Source organism: Scophthalmus maximus, chromosome 9 (genome assembly GCF_022379125.1).
Source record: "Scophthalmus maximus strain ysfricsl-2021 chromosome 9, ASM2237912v1, whole genome shotgun sequence".
Classification (NCBI taxonomy): Eukaryota; Metazoa; Chordata; class Actinopteri; order Pleuronectiformes; family Scophthalmidae; genus Scophthalmus; species Scophthalmus maximus.
The window spans coordinates 24,137,501-24,156,722 of record NC_061523.1 but is presented as its reverse complement, the minus strand read 5'-3'; the positions used below and the strand labels follow the sequence as shown (position 1 = coordinate 24,156,722).

Genomic DNA, 19,222 nt, shown 5'->3' with positions numbered 1-19,222 from the left:
CATGGTGAAGCTCATGAACGAATCAGGTCAAAGAGTGAATCAAGTCTGTCCTGAAACGTGATGAGTGGTTACCATGGTTACTTCAGGTTTAACTCAGCTGGTAAATTACCATGGTAACTGGCTGATCACACTACAGGATCCTGACTGGGACAAAAGAGTTCAGAGTCTATTAATTGATCTCATTAATATTAAAGATTCATCTGATTCAATACGAGGAGACTGAGACCATCAACAGATACTTTATGTTTTATTAGATCTATGATCCACACTGATCAATATTCATGATGATCAATGAAGAGTTGACATCACATTAACAGTCTGACGTCACTTCATCAGTTTGATCATCGTCAGACAAAAGACTCAGATATTCTCTCAACAGTGAACTTGATCACTTCCTGTTTATTTACAGTCCATTATCAGACTGACTGTAGATCTAATCAATATGTTGAGTGGTTCTTTTCTGTTTTTTATTTTTCCTTCACGTCATTAAACCAAACTGACCTGCAGGGGTCAGAGTTTCTTTTCATATCATATTAAAAACTTTATTTATGGTGTAAATAAATGGTGCTTGTAATTAACGACTCATTAATGAGATGTTAATGAGATGTGTTCCTGTGCAGGAGGCGGAGCCTTGGTTCTTTTCATCTATACATTACACAGACCCAGCACTCACTACACCACTGACAAAATGGTTTCACACTTTGTTGTCATGATATGTTTGTTTAAATTGAAATATTCTCACTTCCTGTCTGGACCTGGAGCAGCTTCGTAGTTTCAAGACGATGTCACGTTTAGTTAAGACACAGAGATAAAACATCCTGAGTCTGATTAACTCACTTCATAGTTCAGATACACACACACACACACACACACACACACACACACACACACACACAGCCTGGTACAACAGTAAACAATAAAACAATAAGTCTCTGTTTCTCTGCAGCTGATCAAACCCACGTCTCTGCTGCCTCAGTCCGACAGGAACACCAGGACCGACAGGACCTCCAGGAACACCAGGACACCCAGGACCTCCAGGGACACCAGGACCTCCAGGAACCCCAGGACATCCAGGACCTCCAGGGACACCAGGACCTCCAGGAACCCCAGGACATCCAGGACCTCCAGGGACACCTGGACCTCCAGGGACACCAGGACATCCAGGGACACCAGGACCTCCAGGGACACCTGGACCTCCAGGACCCTCCAAGACCCTATAGGGCTTTCCCCGACTCTCTGGGACCTCCAGGACTTTCCAAGACTTTCCAGGACGTTGTACAGGAACATGGACCCGAAGCATCTGTCCTCTGTCTCTCAGCAGCAGGTTTATCTCAGGACAAAGGTATGTGTGTGTGTATGTGTGTGTGTGTGTGTGTGTGTGTGTGAGAGTATATCTGTGTGTGTGTGTGTGTGAGTGTGTGAGTATATCTGTGTGTGTGTGTGTGTGTGTGTGTGTGTGTGTGTGTGAGTGTGTGAGTATATCTGTGTGTGTGTGTGTGTGTGTGTGTGAGTGAGTGAGTGTGTGAGTATATCTGTATGTGTGTGTGTGTGTGTGTGTCACAGTGGTGAAATAAAACTGATGATCAGACACACACAAAGTTATTCCTACTTCCTGCCTGATGATATTAAAACATGACGATTCGGAATCAAACCCGTGGCAGAGGAAACAGCGCCATCCTGTGTTCAGTCTCCACTCAGTGGTCACCCCCGGTACTGCGCCTGCAGCTCCGTTAAAACCGATAACGAGCACAGACTGCGCATGCGCAATGAGATGAATGGCCGCTGCACCTGACGACCCACCAGGAAGTGGAGGACAAATCCTCGACCGTTAATCCAGAGGAGGCAGCGACCGGAGCTCAGCTCGGTCCGACCGAACCGTCCGGAGCGACCGGAGCGACCGGAGCGATCAGTGTGACCGACCGAACCGACCGAACCGTGTCCGGATCGGGCAGAGCGAGCGGGGCTCTCCGTGCCCCCCCCCCCACCCCCCCTCCCCCGGTGCTGCTGCTGAGCTGAAGCTCCGTGAGGCTCCGAGCGCGTCCACCGTGACTGCAATGGGATGCTGCGGTAGCGCGGAGGTAAGCCCGGCCCGGCCAGGCCCCCCCGGCCCGGCCCCCCCCCGGTGCCCTGCAGCAGAGCACCGGTGCGCGTTTGTTTGTTCTTGTGTTTCACCGTGAGAAGTGGAGCGGTCCCGGGGAGCAGAGATGGGCCGAGCCGGGATTAGAGCCAGGAGCCGTAATCCAATGATCTTCTCCCGGGGAGGCGGTCACCGGGCCCGGGAGACTAACGGCCTGGATCTCGGTTCTGAGGAGAAACCGAACCGAGTAAACGGACCGGGGAAGGCCGAGTGTAGGTGTAGACCGATTCGGCTCGGAGTGACCGTGTGTGTGTGTGTGTGTGTGTGTGTGTGTGTGTGTGTGTTCCAGAGGACAAAGAGAGAATGGAGACCGCTGGAGGACCGGAGCTGCACCGACCTGCCCTGGTTCCTGCTCTTCACCGTCTTCTGCGTCGGCATGGTAACAACAACAAGCCGCCATCTTTACTCTATAGTACTGTGATGGTCCTGTTATAGTCTTATTATAGTCCTGTGATAGTCTTATTATAGTCCTGTTATAGTCTTGTTATAGTCCTGTGATAGTCTTGTGATAGTCTTATTATAGTCCTGTTATAGTCCTGTTATAGTCTTGTTATAGTACTGTTATAGTCTTGTTATAGTCTTATTATAGTCCTGTTATAGTCCTGTTATAGTCCTGTTATAGTCTTATTATAGTCCTGTGATGGTCCTGTTATAGTCTTATTATAGTCCTGTGATAGTCTTGTGATAGTCTTATTATAGTCCTGTTATAGTCCTGTGATAGTCCTGTTATAGTCTTATTATAGTCCTGTTATAGTCCTGTTATAGTCTTGTTATAGTACTGTTATAGTCCTGTGATGGTCCTGTTATAGTCCTGTTATAGTCTTATTATAGTCCTGTGATAGTCCTGTTATAGTCCTGTGATAGTCCTGTTATAGTCCTGTGATAGTCCTGTTATAGTCTTATTATAGTCCTGTTATAGTCCTGTTATAGTCCTGTTATAGTCCTGTTATAGTCTTATTATAGTCCTGTTATAGTCTTGTGATAGTCGTGTTATAGTCCTGTGATAGTCCTGTTATAGTCTTGTTATAGTACTGTTATAGTCCTGTGATGGTCCTGTGATGGTCCTGTTATAGTCTTATTATAGTCCTGTGATAGTCCTGTTATAGTCCTGTGATAGTCCTGTTATAGTACTGTTATAGTCGTGTTATAGTCCTGTGATAGTCTTGTGATAGTCCTGTGATAATCCTGTTATAGTCTTGTTATAGTACTGTTATAGTCCTGTGATGGTCCTGTGATAGTCCTGTTATAGTACTGTTATAGTCCTGTTATAGTCTTGTTATAGTACTGTTATAGTCCTGTTATAGTCCGTGATAGTCCTGTTATAGTACTGTTATAGTCTTATTATAGTCCTGTGATAGTACTGTTATAGTCTTATTATAGTCCTGTTATAGTCCTGTTATAGTTCTGTTATAGTCTTGTTATAGTACTGTTATAGTCCTGTTATAGTCCTGTGATAGTCCTGTTATAGTACTGTTATAGTCTTGTTATAGTACTGTTATAGTCATGTCATAGTCCGTGATAGTCCTGTTATAGTACTGTTATAGTCTTATTATAGTCCTGTGATAGTCCTGTTATAGTCTTATTATAGTCCTGTTATAGTCTTGTGATAGTCGTGTTATAGTCCTGTGATAGTCCTGTTATAGTCTTGTTATAGAACTGTTATAGTCCTGTGATGGTCCTGTTATAGTCCTGTTATAGTCTTATTATAGTCCTGTGATAGTCCTGTGATAGTCCTGTTATAGTACTGTTATAGTCGTGTTATAGTCCTGTGATAGTCTTGTGATAGTCCTGTGATAGTCCTGTTATAGTCTTGTTATAGTACTGTTATAGTCCTGTGATGGTCCTGTGATAGTCCTGTGATAGTACTGTTATAGTCTTGTTATAGTACTGTTATAGTCCTGTGATGGTCCTGTGATAGTCCTGTGATAGTACTGTTATAGTCTTGTTATAGTACTGTTATAGTCCTGTTATAGTCCGTGATAGTCCTGTTATAGTACTGTTATAGTCTTATTATAGTCCTGTGATAGTCCTGTTATAGTACTGTTATAGTCTTATTATAGTCCTGTTATAGTCCTGTTATAGTTCTGTTATAGTCTTGTTATAGTACTGTTATAGTCCTGTTATAGTCCTGTGATAGTCTTGTGATAGTCCTGTGATAGTCCTGTTATAGTCCTGTTATAGTCTTGTTATAGTACTGTTATAGTCCTGTGATGGTCCTGTGATGGTCCTGTGATAGTCCTGTTATAATACTGTTATAGTCTTGTTATAGTACTGTTATAGTCCGTGATAGTCCTGTTATAGTACTGTTATAGTCTTATTATAGTCCTGTGATAGTCCTGTTATAGTACTGTTATAGTCTTATTATAGTCCTGTTATAGTCCTGTTATAGTTCTGTTATAGTCTTGTTATAGTACTGTTATAGTCCTGTTATAGTCCTGTGATGGTCCTGTGATAGTCCTGTTATAGTACTGTGATGGTCCTGTCATAGTCCTGTCATAGTCCTGTTATAGTCCCGTGATAGTCCTGTTATAGTCCTGTGATGGTCCTGTGATAGTCCTGTTATAGTCCCGTGATAGTCCCGTTATAGTCCCGTGATGGTCCCGTTATAGCCCTGTGATAGTCGTGTTATAGTCCTGTGATAGCCTTGTGATAGTCCTGTGATAGTCCTGTTATAGTACTGTGATAGTCCTGTTATAGTCCGTTATAGTCCTGTTATAGTCTTGTTATAGTACTGTTAAAGTCCTGTTATAGTCCGTTATAGTCCTGTGATGGTCCTGTTATAGTCCGTTATAGTCCTGTGATAGTCCTGTTATAGTCCTGTGATGGTCCCGTTATAGCCCTGTGATAGTCGTGTTATAGTCGTGTTATAGTCCTGTGATAGTCTTGTGATAGTCCTGTGATAGTCCTGTTATAGTACTGTTATAGTCTTGTTATAGTACTGTTATAGTCCAGTTATAGTCCTGTGATAGTCCTGTTATAGTCCGTTATAGTCCTGTTATAGTACTGTTATAGTCTTGTTATAGTACTGTTAAAGTCCTGTTATTGTCCGTTATAGTCCTGTGATGGTCCCGTTATAGTCCTGTGATGGTCCTGTGTTGGTCCTGTGATGGTCCTGTTATAGTACTGTTATAGTCCTGTGATGGTCCTGTCATAGTCCTGTTATAGTCCCGTGATAGTCCTGTTATAGTCCCGTGATAGTCCTGTTATAGTCCCGTGATAGTCCCGTGATGGTCCTGTGATAGTCCTGTTATAGTACTGTTATAGTCTTGTTATAGTACTGTTATAGTCTGTTATAGTCCTGTGATGGTCCTGTTATAGTCCGTTATAGTCCTGTTATAGTTCTGTTATAGTACTGTTATAGTCTTGTTATAGTACTGTTATAGTCTGTTATAGTCCTGTGATGGTCCTGTCATAGTCCTGTTATAGTCCTGTGATGGTCCTGTGATAGTCCTGTTATAGTCCCGTGATGGTCCCGTGATAGTCCCGTGATAGTCCCGTTATAGTCCCGTGATGGTCCCGTTATAGTCCCGTTATAGTCCCGTGATAGTCCCGTTATAGTCCCGTGATAGTCCCGTGATATTCCCGTTATAGTCCCGTGATAGTCCCGTTATAGTCCTGTGATAGTCCCGTTATAGTCCCGTTATAGTCCCGTGATAGTCCCGTGATAGTCCCGTTATAGTCCAGTGATAGTCCCGTGATAGTCCCGTTATAGTCCTGTGATAGTCCTGTTATAGTCCTGTGATAGTCCTGTTATAGTCCTGTGATAGTCCTGTTATAGTCCTGTGATAGTCCCGTTATAGTCCTGTGATAGTCCTGTTATAGTCCTGTGATAGTCCTGTTATAGTCCCGTGATAGTCCCGTTATAGTCCCGTGATAGTCCTGTTATAGTCCCGTGATAGTCCTGTTATAGTCCCGTGATGGCCCCGTCATAGTCCCGTTATAGTCCTGTGATAGTCTTGTGATAGTCCTGGGATAGTCCTGTTATAGTCCTGTGACGGTCCTGTTGTAGTATTGTGATGGTCCTCTTATAGTACTGTGATGGTCCTGTTGTAGTACTGCAATGTAATATAACTGTGATAATCCTGTGAAAGTCCTGTGAAACTGGTTAAATTCAGTATCTCCACTAACTCCTGATGACTTCCTGTGACACAGGGCAGCATCTGCAGCTTCACCATCGTCACTGGCGGCGCCGCTCGCCTGGTGTTTGGATATGACAGCTACGGAAACACGTGCGGACGACGCAATGAACAGATCGAGGGCGTTAGGCTCAGTGGCCTCGACCACACGGACAGGAAGTAAGTGTGGTCTTCTATCAGGTCACATGATATCTATATATTGTGTGTGTGTGTGTGTGTGTGTGTGTGTGTGTGTGTGTGTGTGGTTGTGTATATATTTGTTTCGTGTGTATTGCAGCAATAATGTAATGTTTTTCTGTGGAAAGCATCAGCTGCTGTAGTTGTATTAGTCTCGGTTGTAAATTTAGTGTAAAGATGTAGTTGTATTAGTTTTGGTTGTATATTTAGTGTACGACTGTAGTTTTATTAGTTACTGTTGTATGTTAAGTGTAGGACTGTAGTTTTATCAGTTACTGTTGAACATTTAGTGTACGACTGCAGTTTTATTAGTTACTGTTGTAGTTTTAGTGTCTGGCTGTAGTTTTATCAGTTACTGTTGTATATTTAGTGTACTCCTATAGTTGTATCAGGTACTGTTGTAGTATCATTATTATTGTTCAGACTTTTGAAGCTCTCGTGATACTATCGTCAGTCTGAAGAACAACTACACGCTCTTAATCTGAAGGGCTTGTTAAACCTTACGGGACCTGATTAGCTCCACAGTAAACTTCCTGTGACCTGTGGTGACCTGTGGTGACCTGTGGTGACCTGTGTGCTGCAGGTTCGTCTTCTTCCTGGATCCCTGCAACATCGACATCGTCCAGAGGAAAATCAGGTCCATGGCTCTGTGTGTGTCTCTGTGTCCCACCGAAGAGCTGAAGACCTTCCAGGACCTGAGGACGTTCGCCATGCTCAACGGTGAGGTCATCACTGTCAAATGACTCACACACACACACAAACACACGCACGCACGCACGCACGCACACACACACACACACACACACACACACACACACACACACACACAAGAACCTTCCTGCTCTGACTACAGAAGAGTGTGTGTGTGTGTGTGTGTGTGTGTGTGTGTGTGTGTGTGTGTGTGTGTGTACTGTACATATACAATGCTCTGCAGCAGTGATGTCAGCGGTTGGTCCGAGGCTGGTTGTCATGGTGATGAGCTTTGTGTTTGTGTCGTGTGTTTGGTGTCACTCGGCTCCGTTTGTCCTCCTGGTCCAGTGACATCACTGCTCCTCTGTCAGCCATGTTGGTTATGAAAGGAGCCACTGTCACAGAGGTCATTCAGGGTCACGTAATTTGACATCACAGTGTGTTCAGGTCGTAGTCTGAGGACGACGACGAGGATTTGGTCAGTCACATGTCTCTGGCAGAGCTCTGTGATTGGTTCACATTGGTGTGGTAGGAGCCTAACGTGTCCACGTGTCTGTTCCAGGTTCTGAGCTCTGTTCCTACGAGTTAGCGGGTCATAAATATCCCGGTCTACCTGAGAGGTTCTCCAAATGTCCCAAACTTCCTGTCCCACCCAGGTATGTCCACCTCTGTGTCTGACCCCTGACCTCTGACTTCTCCTCTCATTCCACTACAGCTCATTACAAGTTCCCCACAGTGTTTTTCAGCACCTTCTGTGAGATGACCTCTGACCTCTCTGTCCTCAGTAAACCGTTGCCGGTGTTTAACCGCTGCACACCGCTGGATATTTCCTGTTATACAAAGTTTGCCGAGGCCGTGGTGACGTTTGTGGGCGACAACAGTTTCCTGCACCGGCTGATCGCCGGAGTCGCCGCCAGCAAAGAGATCATCGTTGGACTGTGCGTGCTCGCGCTGGGTGAGGTCACTGGGTTCACTTCATGTTTTCCAATTTTCACGATGTGATGTCGCAAAAGTCGTCACCGGCGTCCGACAGAGTATGGGGCGTGTTTACTTGTGTTACTCGTACAAATAAATATTAACCTGCATCAAAAATTTACCTTGCGCTCGGTGTGAAAACCAATCCACTCTTGTTTTTTAAGATGCAAAGACTCAGATGCCGTTTATCTGTTTAACCTTTGACCTCTGTCTGTCAGTCCTCTCGATGATCATCATGGTGATCATCCGCTACATCTCCGCCATCCTCGTCTGGATCCTCACCGCGCTGGTCGTCCTCGGGTCTCTGGGTGAGGTCACATGACGTAGATCTGTGTTCAGTGTCTGTTACTGTGAGACCACAGACGCTGAGTCAGTTGTTTGTGTCTCTTCTGTCAGCGGGAACCAGCGTCCTCTGGTGGCTCTACATCGACCACCGGCTGTACGGGAACGACACCTCCTTCAAAGTGGAGCGGGAGGTGAAGGAGGAGGTGGAGGTCAGCAGAGATGGCGGACAGGCGCTGCTCGTCTACGCTGCCGCTGCCACCGTCTTCACCGTACGTCTCCGGAGCCAGGCGTTCGTCGGGAGTTTTTCAGAACGCTCAGTGTGAACGTTGTGTTTCCTGCTCTGTTCCAGATCATCCTGCTGCTGCTGATGTTGTTCATGAGGAAACGAGTCGCTCTGACCATCGCTCTGTTCCACGTGGCGGGAAAAGTCTTCATCCACCTCCCGCTCCTCACCCTGCAGCCCTTCGTCACCTTCCTCGCTCTCCTGCTCTTCTGGATCTACTGGATCCTGGTCCTGCTCTTCCTGGGAACCACCGGTCTGAACCCTCATGTCACAAACATCAGCAATATATCAAACATCATGGATATGACAAATGTATTGTGTCGTCTCACTGGTTTCACACTGATTCTTAGAATCATGGTGACGCTGTGACGTTACTGAGACTGCAGGTGAAACATTCTGCCCTCTGCTGGTGAGCAGACTGAACTGTCCCCTCTGGGTCCTGGTACACTGTGGCTCTGCAGGGAACCCGGTCCAGAACGAGGAGACGGGGCTGACGGAGTTCAGACTGACGGGTCCTCTCCAGTACCTGACCTGGTACCACGCTGTGGGTCTGGTCTGGATCAGTGAGTTCATCCTGGCCTGTCAGCAGATGACTGTGGCAGGAGCTGTGGTCACGTACTACTTCACCAGGTGAGTCCTCCACACATGTACACACTTGTACACAGATGTACACAAATGTACACAGATGTACACACCTGTAATACACATTTATACACCTGTACACACCTGTAACACACATTTACACAACTGTACACACCTGTAAAAAAATAAGTTGTTATGACAACCGCAGGGGAGAGGAAGCTGGCACTGACTGTTGCCGCTTTTCCCTCTGAAATCTGGAATCCAATTTATTTCCCTTTTGTGTCTCTCTCTACACCCTAGAACCCTTCTCTGTTACCTAATCATATTGTCTGATATCTACGTTGTAACTTTTTTTCACGTTTTTTGTACGGATTTGTACGGATGTTGTAACACACCTGTATCCACATGTAACACACCTGTAACACACAGGTACACAACTGTACACACATGTAACAAACCTGTACACACATGTTCACACATGTAACAAACCTGTACACACATGTTCACACATGTAACAAACCTGTACACAACTGTACACACATGTAACAAACCTGTACACACATGTTCACACATGTAACAAACCTGTACACAACTGTACACTCTGTGGGCAGCAGAGGGGCTGATGGGAAACGTAGTCTTGGTGCTTGTTAAGTGTAGCACCTCACAAATGACGACTCGATGTTTCAGGGACAAGAACCGACTCCCGGTGACGCCGATCCTGTCCTCGGTCCTGAGGCTGCTCCGGTATCACCTGGGAACCGTCGCTAAGGGATCCTTCATCATAACACTGGTCAAGATCCCCAGACTCCTCCTCATGTACATCCACCAGCAGCTAAAAGGAAAGGTCAGAGGTCACTCACACACACACACACACACACACACACACACACACACACACACACACACACACACACACCAAATCATCTTGATTGAATCAAATAAAGCTCTAATATTAATGAGTCTATGTTAATATTTCTCCCTTGACTCTGAACTGTTTTGTCCCAGTTAGGATCCTGTAGCACGACCTCTCCTCTGGTTGGTCAGTAGTTGGTCAGTCGTTGATCAGTAGTTGGTCAGTTGCTTCATGTCTGTTCTGCTCGGTGTTGCAGGAGAACGCCTGCGCTCGCTGTCTGCTCAGGACGTGTATCTGTTGTCTGTGGTGTCTGGAGAAGTGCCTCAACTTCCTCAACCAGGTGAAAAATCAGTAACGACATGGATCATGTTTTCTTACGTTGGAGATGGTTTGACTTCCTGTTTATCTGCAGCAGCAGCATCTCACCTGAGCTCTTATTTCCCAGAACGCATATGCAGCCACAGCCATCAACAGCACCAGTTTCTGTACGTCTGCACGCGACGCCTTCGTGATCCTGGTGGAAAACGCTCTGCGCGTCGCCACAATCAATGCCGTCGGAGACTTTGTGCTCTTCCTGGGGAAGGTGAGGGGGAACTAGTCGTTGGTAATCTGTCAATCCCGGCGGTCTTATATATATTTTTGTGATTGGCCCTGGTCCGAGTGAATATCGATGAGTTCTTTGATTGGACTTTTGAAAAAGGATCTGATCGATCTCACCGATCTGTCCTCAGATCCTGATCGTGACGTCGACGGCCTTCGCCGGCGTCCTCCTCCTCAACTACCAGCGGGATTACGCCGAGTGGCTGTTGCCTCTCGTCATCGTGTGTCTCTTCTCTTTCCTGGTGGCTCACTGCTTCCTGTCCATCTTCGAGATCGTGGTGGACGTCCTCTTCCTCTGCTTCGCCATCGACACCAAGTACAACGATGGCACCGCGGGGAAGGAGTTCTTCATGGACAAAGCTCTGATGGTAAGACCAGGAAGCAGAGTGACGTGACAGGAAGCAGAGTGACGTGACAGGAAGCTGAGTGACATCTGTCTGTTTGCCCCCCTCCCCCCCAGGAGTTCGTGGAGAGCAGCCGGCGGTTAGAGCGGGCGGTGGAGCGTGGGCGGAGTCGGGTGAAGGAGGTGGTTTCTGAGGGGGCAGAGATGAAGCCCATGGTGAGTGACGGTGGCAGTCTAGGGGGCGTGGTAAGGCAGAAGAGCTCATCGGAAGAGGCAGGGCTGGAGTGTGGCGAGGGGGAATGGGAGGAGCTTCAGGAGTTCCAGGTGTACTACCTGCTGGTGGGGCTGCTGGTGGACTGGGCGCTGACGGAGCAGAGCGGCTTCGTCCTGTGCCTGAGCGAGGATGTCGTCCTCTTCCTCTGCATCTACCTGCCCACCTCCACGCTCTTCCTGTTCGTCAGCCTGCTGTGCACGCCAAGCCCCGCCCCCTCTGCCAACACCGCCAAATCAGCCGCCGTCACCGCCAAGTTCTAACAGACGCATGCTAACAGACACTGTGTGGAACCACTGACTCTGATGCATGATAACTCTTCATCTTCATCATCTTCATCATCTTCATCATCTTCATCATCTGTTCGTTTTTTATTTTTTCTATCTTTATATTTGAATGTTTTTCTTTTCCTCTCACCGCCTGTGTCTTTGAACTCACCACGATGCTTTCAGGAGCAGTCGGACACAGCAGACGGGTTCTGACTTGAACTCGTAGTCTATGATGTCATCACCCTCCGTCTGCTGCGTCTCAGCTCCTCCTCCAGGCGGATGTCAGGAGGTCACATGTCTGATGATGTCACACACGCGACCCCCTGCTCCTGACTACCCAGCATGCTCTACCCTCTCTGGTGACAGACACTGGTATTGTGTGTTTCAGGCTCCGGGGACGAGTTCAGCTTGACCACGATCCTCTGGAGGGACTTGATAAAAACAGAGAGACATTCCAGAAGTTTATTTTTACCAACGTGTAACATGTTTACTATGGTTTCACTCCAGGGAAAACAATATTTTAATAAGAAACTGTAAAACGTAACTCTGTAATCAAGCACTTTATATTGAAGCGCTGCAGATTTTAAACCGGCTGATGCATTTTTTTCGTAGTGATGTCGTTTTTTTATAAAACTTACCCTGAACTCATCGCTCATACTTCAGTTCCTAACCGGTGATTTTGTTCCGGAGACGATCTGCGGGTCACTGACCCTCGCCTGGACGCCATGTTGGATCAGCAGCGCTGTGATGTCACCAGAGGGGCGGGGTCTGCGCAGGAACAGCAGCCACAAATCTCTGCGTCTTATTGGATGGATGAGATGATGTTAAGATAAATATGGTTAGCCACAGACGGACCACAGACGGGCCACAGACGAAATAATCTTCAATTAATGAAATAAAAATACTTCAAGTCACGATCTTACGAGTAGAAGTACTCCGCTCCAAGTCAAGGCCCAAAGTAAAAGTATTGGAGTAAAAGTACTCAGTGAAATAACAGTACTCACCTGATGATGCGTTCACATGCTCGTCACACAAAGTGACAATTAAATCAACAGCTGAACTGTGCCATAGAAACAGAATCAGAAGGATCCAGAGAGAAGACGTGATTGGCGGTTGACCACCAGAAGTAGTCGACCTCTCGTCAGACTTGCGGTGGGCGGAGCTTCTGGTGGAGATGACGGCTGAGTTCAAACAATCGGCAATAAAACAAACTGCATCATGGGACATCATCGTCATCGACAATAAGTCTTCCTGCTTGATGTCAATCACGAGTGAGCAACTCCCAACGAGGCGGCTGATTGGCCAACAGAAGAGACTGTGATCAGTGTCCACGTCCGTAGGACATCCAGTGAGCGAATCAGATCCTGACGTCTCCAGACCCCGCCCAGGTGAATTCAGGTTCAAAACAGAGAAAGTATCAGAGACGTCGATCTTCACATTTCATACGTAACAATTCCCAGAATCCTCTGAGACTCCAGCAGCGCAGTCAGAGGTTCACAACAATAACCCCAGAATAATTATTACAATAACCCCAGCTGCAGTTTTGTGAACGATTAACTTTTGTTTCATGAGCGCCGCAGTTTTTTTTCTTTTAGATTGTTGTTTAACTTTGTAGAAATATCTGAAAAGTAACATTGCAGTTGAAAACATGAGTTAATATTTCACATATTCACAGATTAGATCATCTGGAGCGTAACATAATGACGATGCGCAGCTCTTCTTCTTCTGCAGAGGTAAAACTGCAGCGCCAGCTCCCCGTGCTGGTCGTCTGCAGCCGAGTCGCTCACATCAGCCTCCGTCTCGTCACTGTGCCTCGGCAGCAGAGATGTTTCCCATCATGCACCTGTTTCAAACAGAACAGCTGATCTGGGAGCTGAGACACATTCACACGAATCAAGTTGTTGTGGTGAACGTGTCAGTGGGTCAGAGGTCACGTGACTCGACGCTCTGAGCTTGTTAACTAATTGCACTAAAGATGAAGTGAAGTAGCTGTGAAGTGTTTTAGATGAAGTGTTTGTAGCTCAGATATTCACACACACGCGTCATGTTCAAACGTCCTGTAAAAATCCTTCAATCTGCTTCTTTAACCTGGAACATGTGACCTCTGTCGCCGGGCAGATTGAACCTGCAGGAGCTGAAGGGTTTAATTCCAGCGTCAGATGAATATGAAGCAGGTGATTGACAGTCAATGACTTTGTGTGAAGGTTGTGAACATGTTGTGTGACAGTCACTGGATCAATAACTACAACCTTCATCTCAAAAACATCCTGACAAATGTCTGCCAGCATGCTAACACGGCAGGCTAATCGTTTCCTTTTAAATAAACAAATTAAATTAATGAACTGCGACTGAGCCGTCGTGAGAAATCAGAGTAAGAAGTTATTCATAATTAAAATATCTGGTGAAGCTAACGTAATGTGTTCGTCTGGCTAACGTTTCATTTGTTAGCATTACAGTCAAAACCAGCTAACGTTAGCCCGCTCACTGAGCTAACACCACGTGTGAATGTTTGCTAACAGCTACGTGATGCAGCCTATTTTATTTTAGTGGCGAAACACGATTTACAAACAGCTGGTTTCTTTATTTTTAATACATTTTATCATATGTCAAGTATACAGCACAAGATTTTTCATTTACTAAGAATCATTTTTTACACGATAATTGAACTAAACTTAAACTTTGTATTTTACATGGTTCTTAATAAATCTGTTTTCTGTTATATGAAGCTTTTGGTTGCGTCTGTTTAACGTCAGTGTTCTTCTGATTTAATATTCTCTGGTGAGTGACGAAGATTAGTCCCAAGCGAAATCTAAACTTCTTCACAACGCTGGAATTAAACGTTTTAGCTCCTTTGTCGCCTGCCGACCAATAGAGTCGACAGGGTCGTCATCTGATCCATAACCAAAACGTTTCAACCAGAGTTAATGTTGGAACAACAACGTTATCTTGACTAATCACGGACAAATTCATTTCTTCACCTGCGGAGCGTACATATTTAATGTTGTCATGGTTATTAACGCTAATGCTACAATGTTAGCTTGTCACAAACTCAGTGAGGCAGAGAAGGCATCTTGGAAAACTGTTATTAGCTAATGCTATTAGCTAATGCTATTACCACACATGGTTTGTGTTTTGATTTCATCAGAATTATTAAATTAATTTTCATTCGTTAAAACACAATATTTTTGATCTTTCTGCTGCTTCACTGAGTCTTTGAATATTGATCGGTTGGAGCATCTCTCCTCTCATCTCTGATTTCAGATTTGGGTTGTCATGGAGATGAAGGTTCCGAGTTGTAGAATCTGATCCAGAACTAGTTGCATGAAAACATCAATGAATAATAATCAGCTGTTTGCGTTTCATGGTTCGTCTCCACACAAGGACACGAGTCGATTGTAACACGTGTGTATCACGGGTGTGAACACCTGTGTAACACGTGTGTGTCACGGGTGTGAACACCTGTGTAACACGTGTGTGTCACGGGTGTGAACACCTGTGTAACACGTGTGTGTCACGGGTGTGAACACGTGTGTAACACGTGTGTAACACGTGTGTATCACGGGTGTGAACACGTGTGTAACACGGGTGTTTAGGTTTTCTCTGCAGTAAGAACTTGTTTGTAACTCTGAAGATTTGTTTCTTTTGTTCTGGGTTGTTTTTTTTATATTTATGATTTCTTATGTATATTTGTTTTTTAAGAAAAGTAATAAAATGGAAAGTTAAAATCTGTGTTATCTTTTGTTTCCTGAACGTCTTCAACCACAGTGTTTGTCCACAAAACAATTATATTGTCAGAAGAAAAAGTCTGTGAATTATTTGAATTTTAAATCAATTTGCCTGTAGAAGAAGAAAGAAAATGTCCAATGACGTCGTCACATCTTGTTCTGTCAGACTTTTTTTCTACTTGTAAACTATTTAGTCTGAGAGGAAACAGAAGCGACTTGTTGGTGAGTTTGAAGGTTTAAAGGTTTTTATCAACATCAAGATAATCAAATACAACACAAATTACATGATATTTCTACACAGAAACACAATAACAGAAAGACCAATGTGAGAAACAACAGTATAAAAATATTCATCAGTAGTGACACCGACTCGCAGCAGCTAGCTCACATTTACATGAGCGTGTTTTATCGATACGTCATTGGAGCTGTGGTGTTTCCTCAGGGATCACGATGAGTACGGGTTTAAAATCATCCCAGATTACGAGGTGGAGGACATGAAGCTGCTCGCCAAGATCCAGGCGCTGGAGATCCGCTCACACAACCTGCTGCACCAGGTGTGAACTTCAATATTCATAATAAACTTTATTTATCAAATGTTCTGAGACAGAGTCCAGATGTTTAAGGTTTATTAAATGTTCACGATATTATTCATATGATCGACAGATGTTTTCCAGTTTTCCTGTTTGTGAAAAGACGACATCAGGACGATCAGCTGACGCCTCAGTTAATGGGTGAATCATTTACTTATGATTTATTGATCTGTTACGAAACTTGATTGACACCAACTCTGGGTTGACAGGTTGTGTAAAATCTTCCCAAAGCTTTAAGAGGCGGAGCTGCGGGTCGGTGACGAGGGCGGGGCTTGAGTACAGCTGGTGGTCGTATCCTGATCAATAAAGTCTGATCATAATACACATGGTGCAGATCAGATCCAGTAACAGAGACTAAAAATATTCAAGTCAAGTACAAATACCTCATAAATGTATTCAGTTACTTCTCGTCAGACGCATTTATTAATAACCAGCAGCATAAGGGAGTAATGCTACGTTCACTGGAGGTGGGAACTCTCACCGTCACCACCTGGATGTTTGTAACAGAAACAAAAAAGACTAAATTAAAAGATATAAAGAGTATTATAATAAGTTATGATAAATCATTTATATTAGTTTGTTTATTTGTCACTTACCAATTTAATTTATGAGCCATATTCATGTATGGATTTATTCTTTATTGACACTAAACCACATATTGATGTAATATTCTGTGTTAGTGATATAAATCTGACTTCTGACATCGGGTCACAGGCGAGTGTCGCATCAACGCTTCGTGGCGACGTAACATTTCGGTCTGAGGTCACAGATCGTCGTCGTCCTCACTCATGGCAGCGTCGAGCTCCTTGTCTTTACGCTCGACGCTCTCCGTGACAAACTGCCTCTGCTGCTCTTCCAGCTCTTGCAGCTCCGCCTGCAGATGCTCCAGGTGAAACATTCGCCGGTTCCTCAGCAGGCGACCGGGGAACGGGTTCATGTCACTGAAGGCGATGCTGGTGAGTCTCCTGAACACACACACACACACACACAACACATCACACACACATACATCACACACACACACACACACACACACACACACACAACACATCACATCACACACACACACACACACACACACACACACACACAACACATCACACACACACAAACACACACACATCACACATACATAACACACACACACATCACACACACATCACACACACATATTACCCCCCCCCACACACACAGCCGTGAGTGGACTGAAACTCCTATGGTGCATTCAGGTGCGACCTGGTGAGTCGTACCTGCTGTCAGAGACGGTCTTTGTGAAGAACCGCAGGTACTGGTAGATCTCAACGCTGTCGTGGATCTTAAGGATGTCGTCCTCTTTGTATTTGAAGAGGGCCAGAGCGTACCTGAAGATCACCTGCAGCAGAGAAACGGCTAACAAACACTGTCTGTAGATTGACCTGCAGGTAACTGTGGACCTGGTGCAGTTAGCATGTGTTAGCCCTGAGGGCTGCAGCAGGTTTAATCCACACAGAACTGATTTCTTTATTTTTCACAGTGTACATGTTATCTGTCGTGGTGCGTTCAGGCGTCAGTACCTTGGTGCCCTCATACAGGAAGACGTCCCACAGCGGCAGCAGGATGTCGCTCGGCAGACTCTCCACAAAAACCACCAGGAACCAGTTGAAGCTGATCAGAGACACGTCGACGCCGTGTTCATCAAAGTGAGACGCCAGGCGAGGAAGCTTCTCCGCCAGGAAGTCCTTCAGCACCCGTTGGTCCGCCTGGACACAGGTGATCAGATTACAGGTGGACAGACTAAAGTAAATTGACTTTCTATTCATATAGACTCAAAGCGAGAGTCACATTCACACCGCGCTTTTTCTTTTTATGTTTTACAGGTGGACAGATTACAGGTGAGTGAGTCCCTGACCTGAGAGGCCACCAGGTTCTGGGTGTAGTAGTCCTGAGGCATGATGGCTTCCACCACAGCCACCAGACACCAGAAGGCGTCTTCTTCATTCTGGAGGACGAGCAGAGCGATGGCTGCCAACCTGAGAGACAACATGTCACATGATCACATGACACAGATGTTCTCCAGATGTTCTCCACTTCAGTCACTTAGACATAGTGTCTCATTGGACATGAATAGTGTCTTCACACATGTCCACGTGTTTACCTGTTGAGTCCCTGGCAGTAGCCAATGGCAGGGTTCTGCCAAGAGAAGGCCAATAAGATGCGGCGGAGCTGCTGGAGGGCGGGGCTGGAGGGTGAGGAGAAGTTCTGATTGGTTGTAAGGGTGCGATGAAGGTCCAGCTGGATCTGTCTGGAGGCCGGATGAGGAGACGTGTGACTCTTCTCGCACAGCTAGAAACACGACAGCTGTTAACATCACACTGCCCTCATACAGATGTGAAAGAAACTACATCCAGGTGTGGACAGATGTGGTGTGGACAGATGAAGACAGATGTGGTGTAGAAAGATGTAAACACGTGGTGTAGACAAATGTGGTGTAAACAGATGTAGACAGGTGTGTTGTAGAAATATGTGGTGTAAACAGATGTAGACAGATGTGGTGTAGCCAGATGTGGTGTGGTGTAGACAGATGTAGACAGATGTGGTGTAGACAAATGTTGTGTGGTGTAGACAGATGTGGTGTAGACAGATGTAGACAGATGTTGTGTGGTGTAGACAGATTTAGACAGATGTGGTGAAGACAGTTGTAGACAGATGTGGTGTAGACAGATGTAGACAAATGTGGTGAAGACAGATGTAGACACATGTGGTGAAGACAGATGTAGACAGATGTGGTGTAGACAGATGTAGACAGATGTGGTGTAGACAAATGTTGTGTGGTGTAGACAGATGTAGACAGATGTTGTGTGGTGTAGACAGATGTGGTGTGGACAAATGTAGACAGATGAGATGTGGTGAAGACAGATGTAGACAGATGTGGCGAAGACAGATGTAGACAGATGTGGTGTGCTGTAGACAGGTGTGGTATGGTGTAGACAGATGTGGTGTGGACAGATGTAGACAGATTTGGTGTGGTGTAGACAGATTTAGACAGATTTGGTGTAGAAAGATGCAGACAGATGTGGTGTAGACAGATGTGGTGTAGACAGATGTAGACAAATGTGGTGTAGACAGATGTAGACAGATGTGGTGAAGACAGATGTTGACAGATGTGGTGTAGCCAGATGTAGCCAGATGTGGTGAAGACAGATGTAGCCAGATGTGGTGAAGACAGATGTTGACAGACGTGGTGTGGACAGATGTTGACAGATGAGGTGTGGACAGATGTAGACAGATGTGGTGTGGAGTAGACAGATGTGGTGTAGACAGATGTGG

The 19,222-nt window shown here is 45.5% G+C and overlaps 2 protein-coding genes across 17 annotated transcripts in view; one reads left to right on the top strand and one right to left on the bottom strand.

Annotated features, from left to right (window-relative positions):
* The first annotated feature begins 13 nt into the window (after nucleotides 1–13).
* slc44a1b (solute carrier family 44 member 1b) lies at nucleotides 14–15,326 on the top strand. Of its 4 annotated transcripts, XM_047334377.1 has the most exons (16): nucleotides 14–1,342; nucleotides 2,427–2,516; nucleotides 6,290–6,432; nucleotides 7,034–7,170; nucleotides 7,703–7,796; nucleotides 7,926–8,095; nucleotides 8,334–8,423; nucleotides 8,512–8,669; nucleotides 8,750–8,936; nucleotides 9,145–9,313; nucleotides 9,953–10,109; nucleotides 10,375–10,458; nucleotides 10,564–10,701; nucleotides 10,850–11,086; nucleotides 11,179–11,277; nucleotides 11,990–15,326. In XM_047334377.1, the coding sequence occupies exons 1-16, from the start codon at nucleotides 1,286–1,288 to the stop codon at nucleotides 12,011–12,013; spliced, it is 2,034 nt and encodes a 677-aa protein (XP_047190333.1). In that variant the 5' UTR covers nucleotides 14–1,285; the 3' UTR covers nucleotides 12,014–15,326. The 4 variants fall into 4 exon arrangements, with proteins under 4 accessions (XP_047190333.1, XP_035506715.2, XP_047190332.1 ...); XM_035650822.2 differs by having other exon boundaries at nucleotides 11,179–15,326; XM_047334376.1 differs by lacking the exon at nucleotides 14–1,342 and adding an exon at nucleotides 1,523–2,078 and having other exon boundaries at nucleotides 11,179–15,326.
* A 227-nt stretch (nucleotides 15,327–15,553) lies between these two features.
* Nucleotides 15,554–19,222, bottom strand: part of tbc1d2 (TBC1 domain family, member 2) — a 13,898-nt gene continuing 10,229 nt past the window's right edge. For 9 of the 13 annotated variants that reach the window (XM_047334352.1, XM_047334354.1, XM_047334358.1 and 6 more), the window contains 5 exons: nucleotides 18,051–18,238; nucleotides 17,805–17,925; nucleotides 17,470–17,655; nucleotides 17,167–17,288; nucleotides 15,554–16,881 (listed from right to left, as the gene is read on the bottom strand). In XM_047334352.1, coding sequence (XP_047190308.1) covers nucleotides 16,680–16,881; nucleotides 17,167–17,288; nucleotides 17,470–17,655; nucleotides 17,805–17,925; nucleotides 18,051–18,238 — 819 coding nt within the window. In that variant the 3' untranslated portion in view covers nucleotides 15,554–16,679. Of the gene's footprint in view, nucleotides 16,882–17,166; nucleotides 17,289–17,469; nucleotides 17,656–17,804; nucleotides 17,926–18,050; nucleotides 18,239–19,222 lie in introns of those variants that run through there. The other 4 variants (XM_047334355.1, XR_007031429.1, XR_007031428.1 and 1 more) reach the window with 4 other exon arrangements.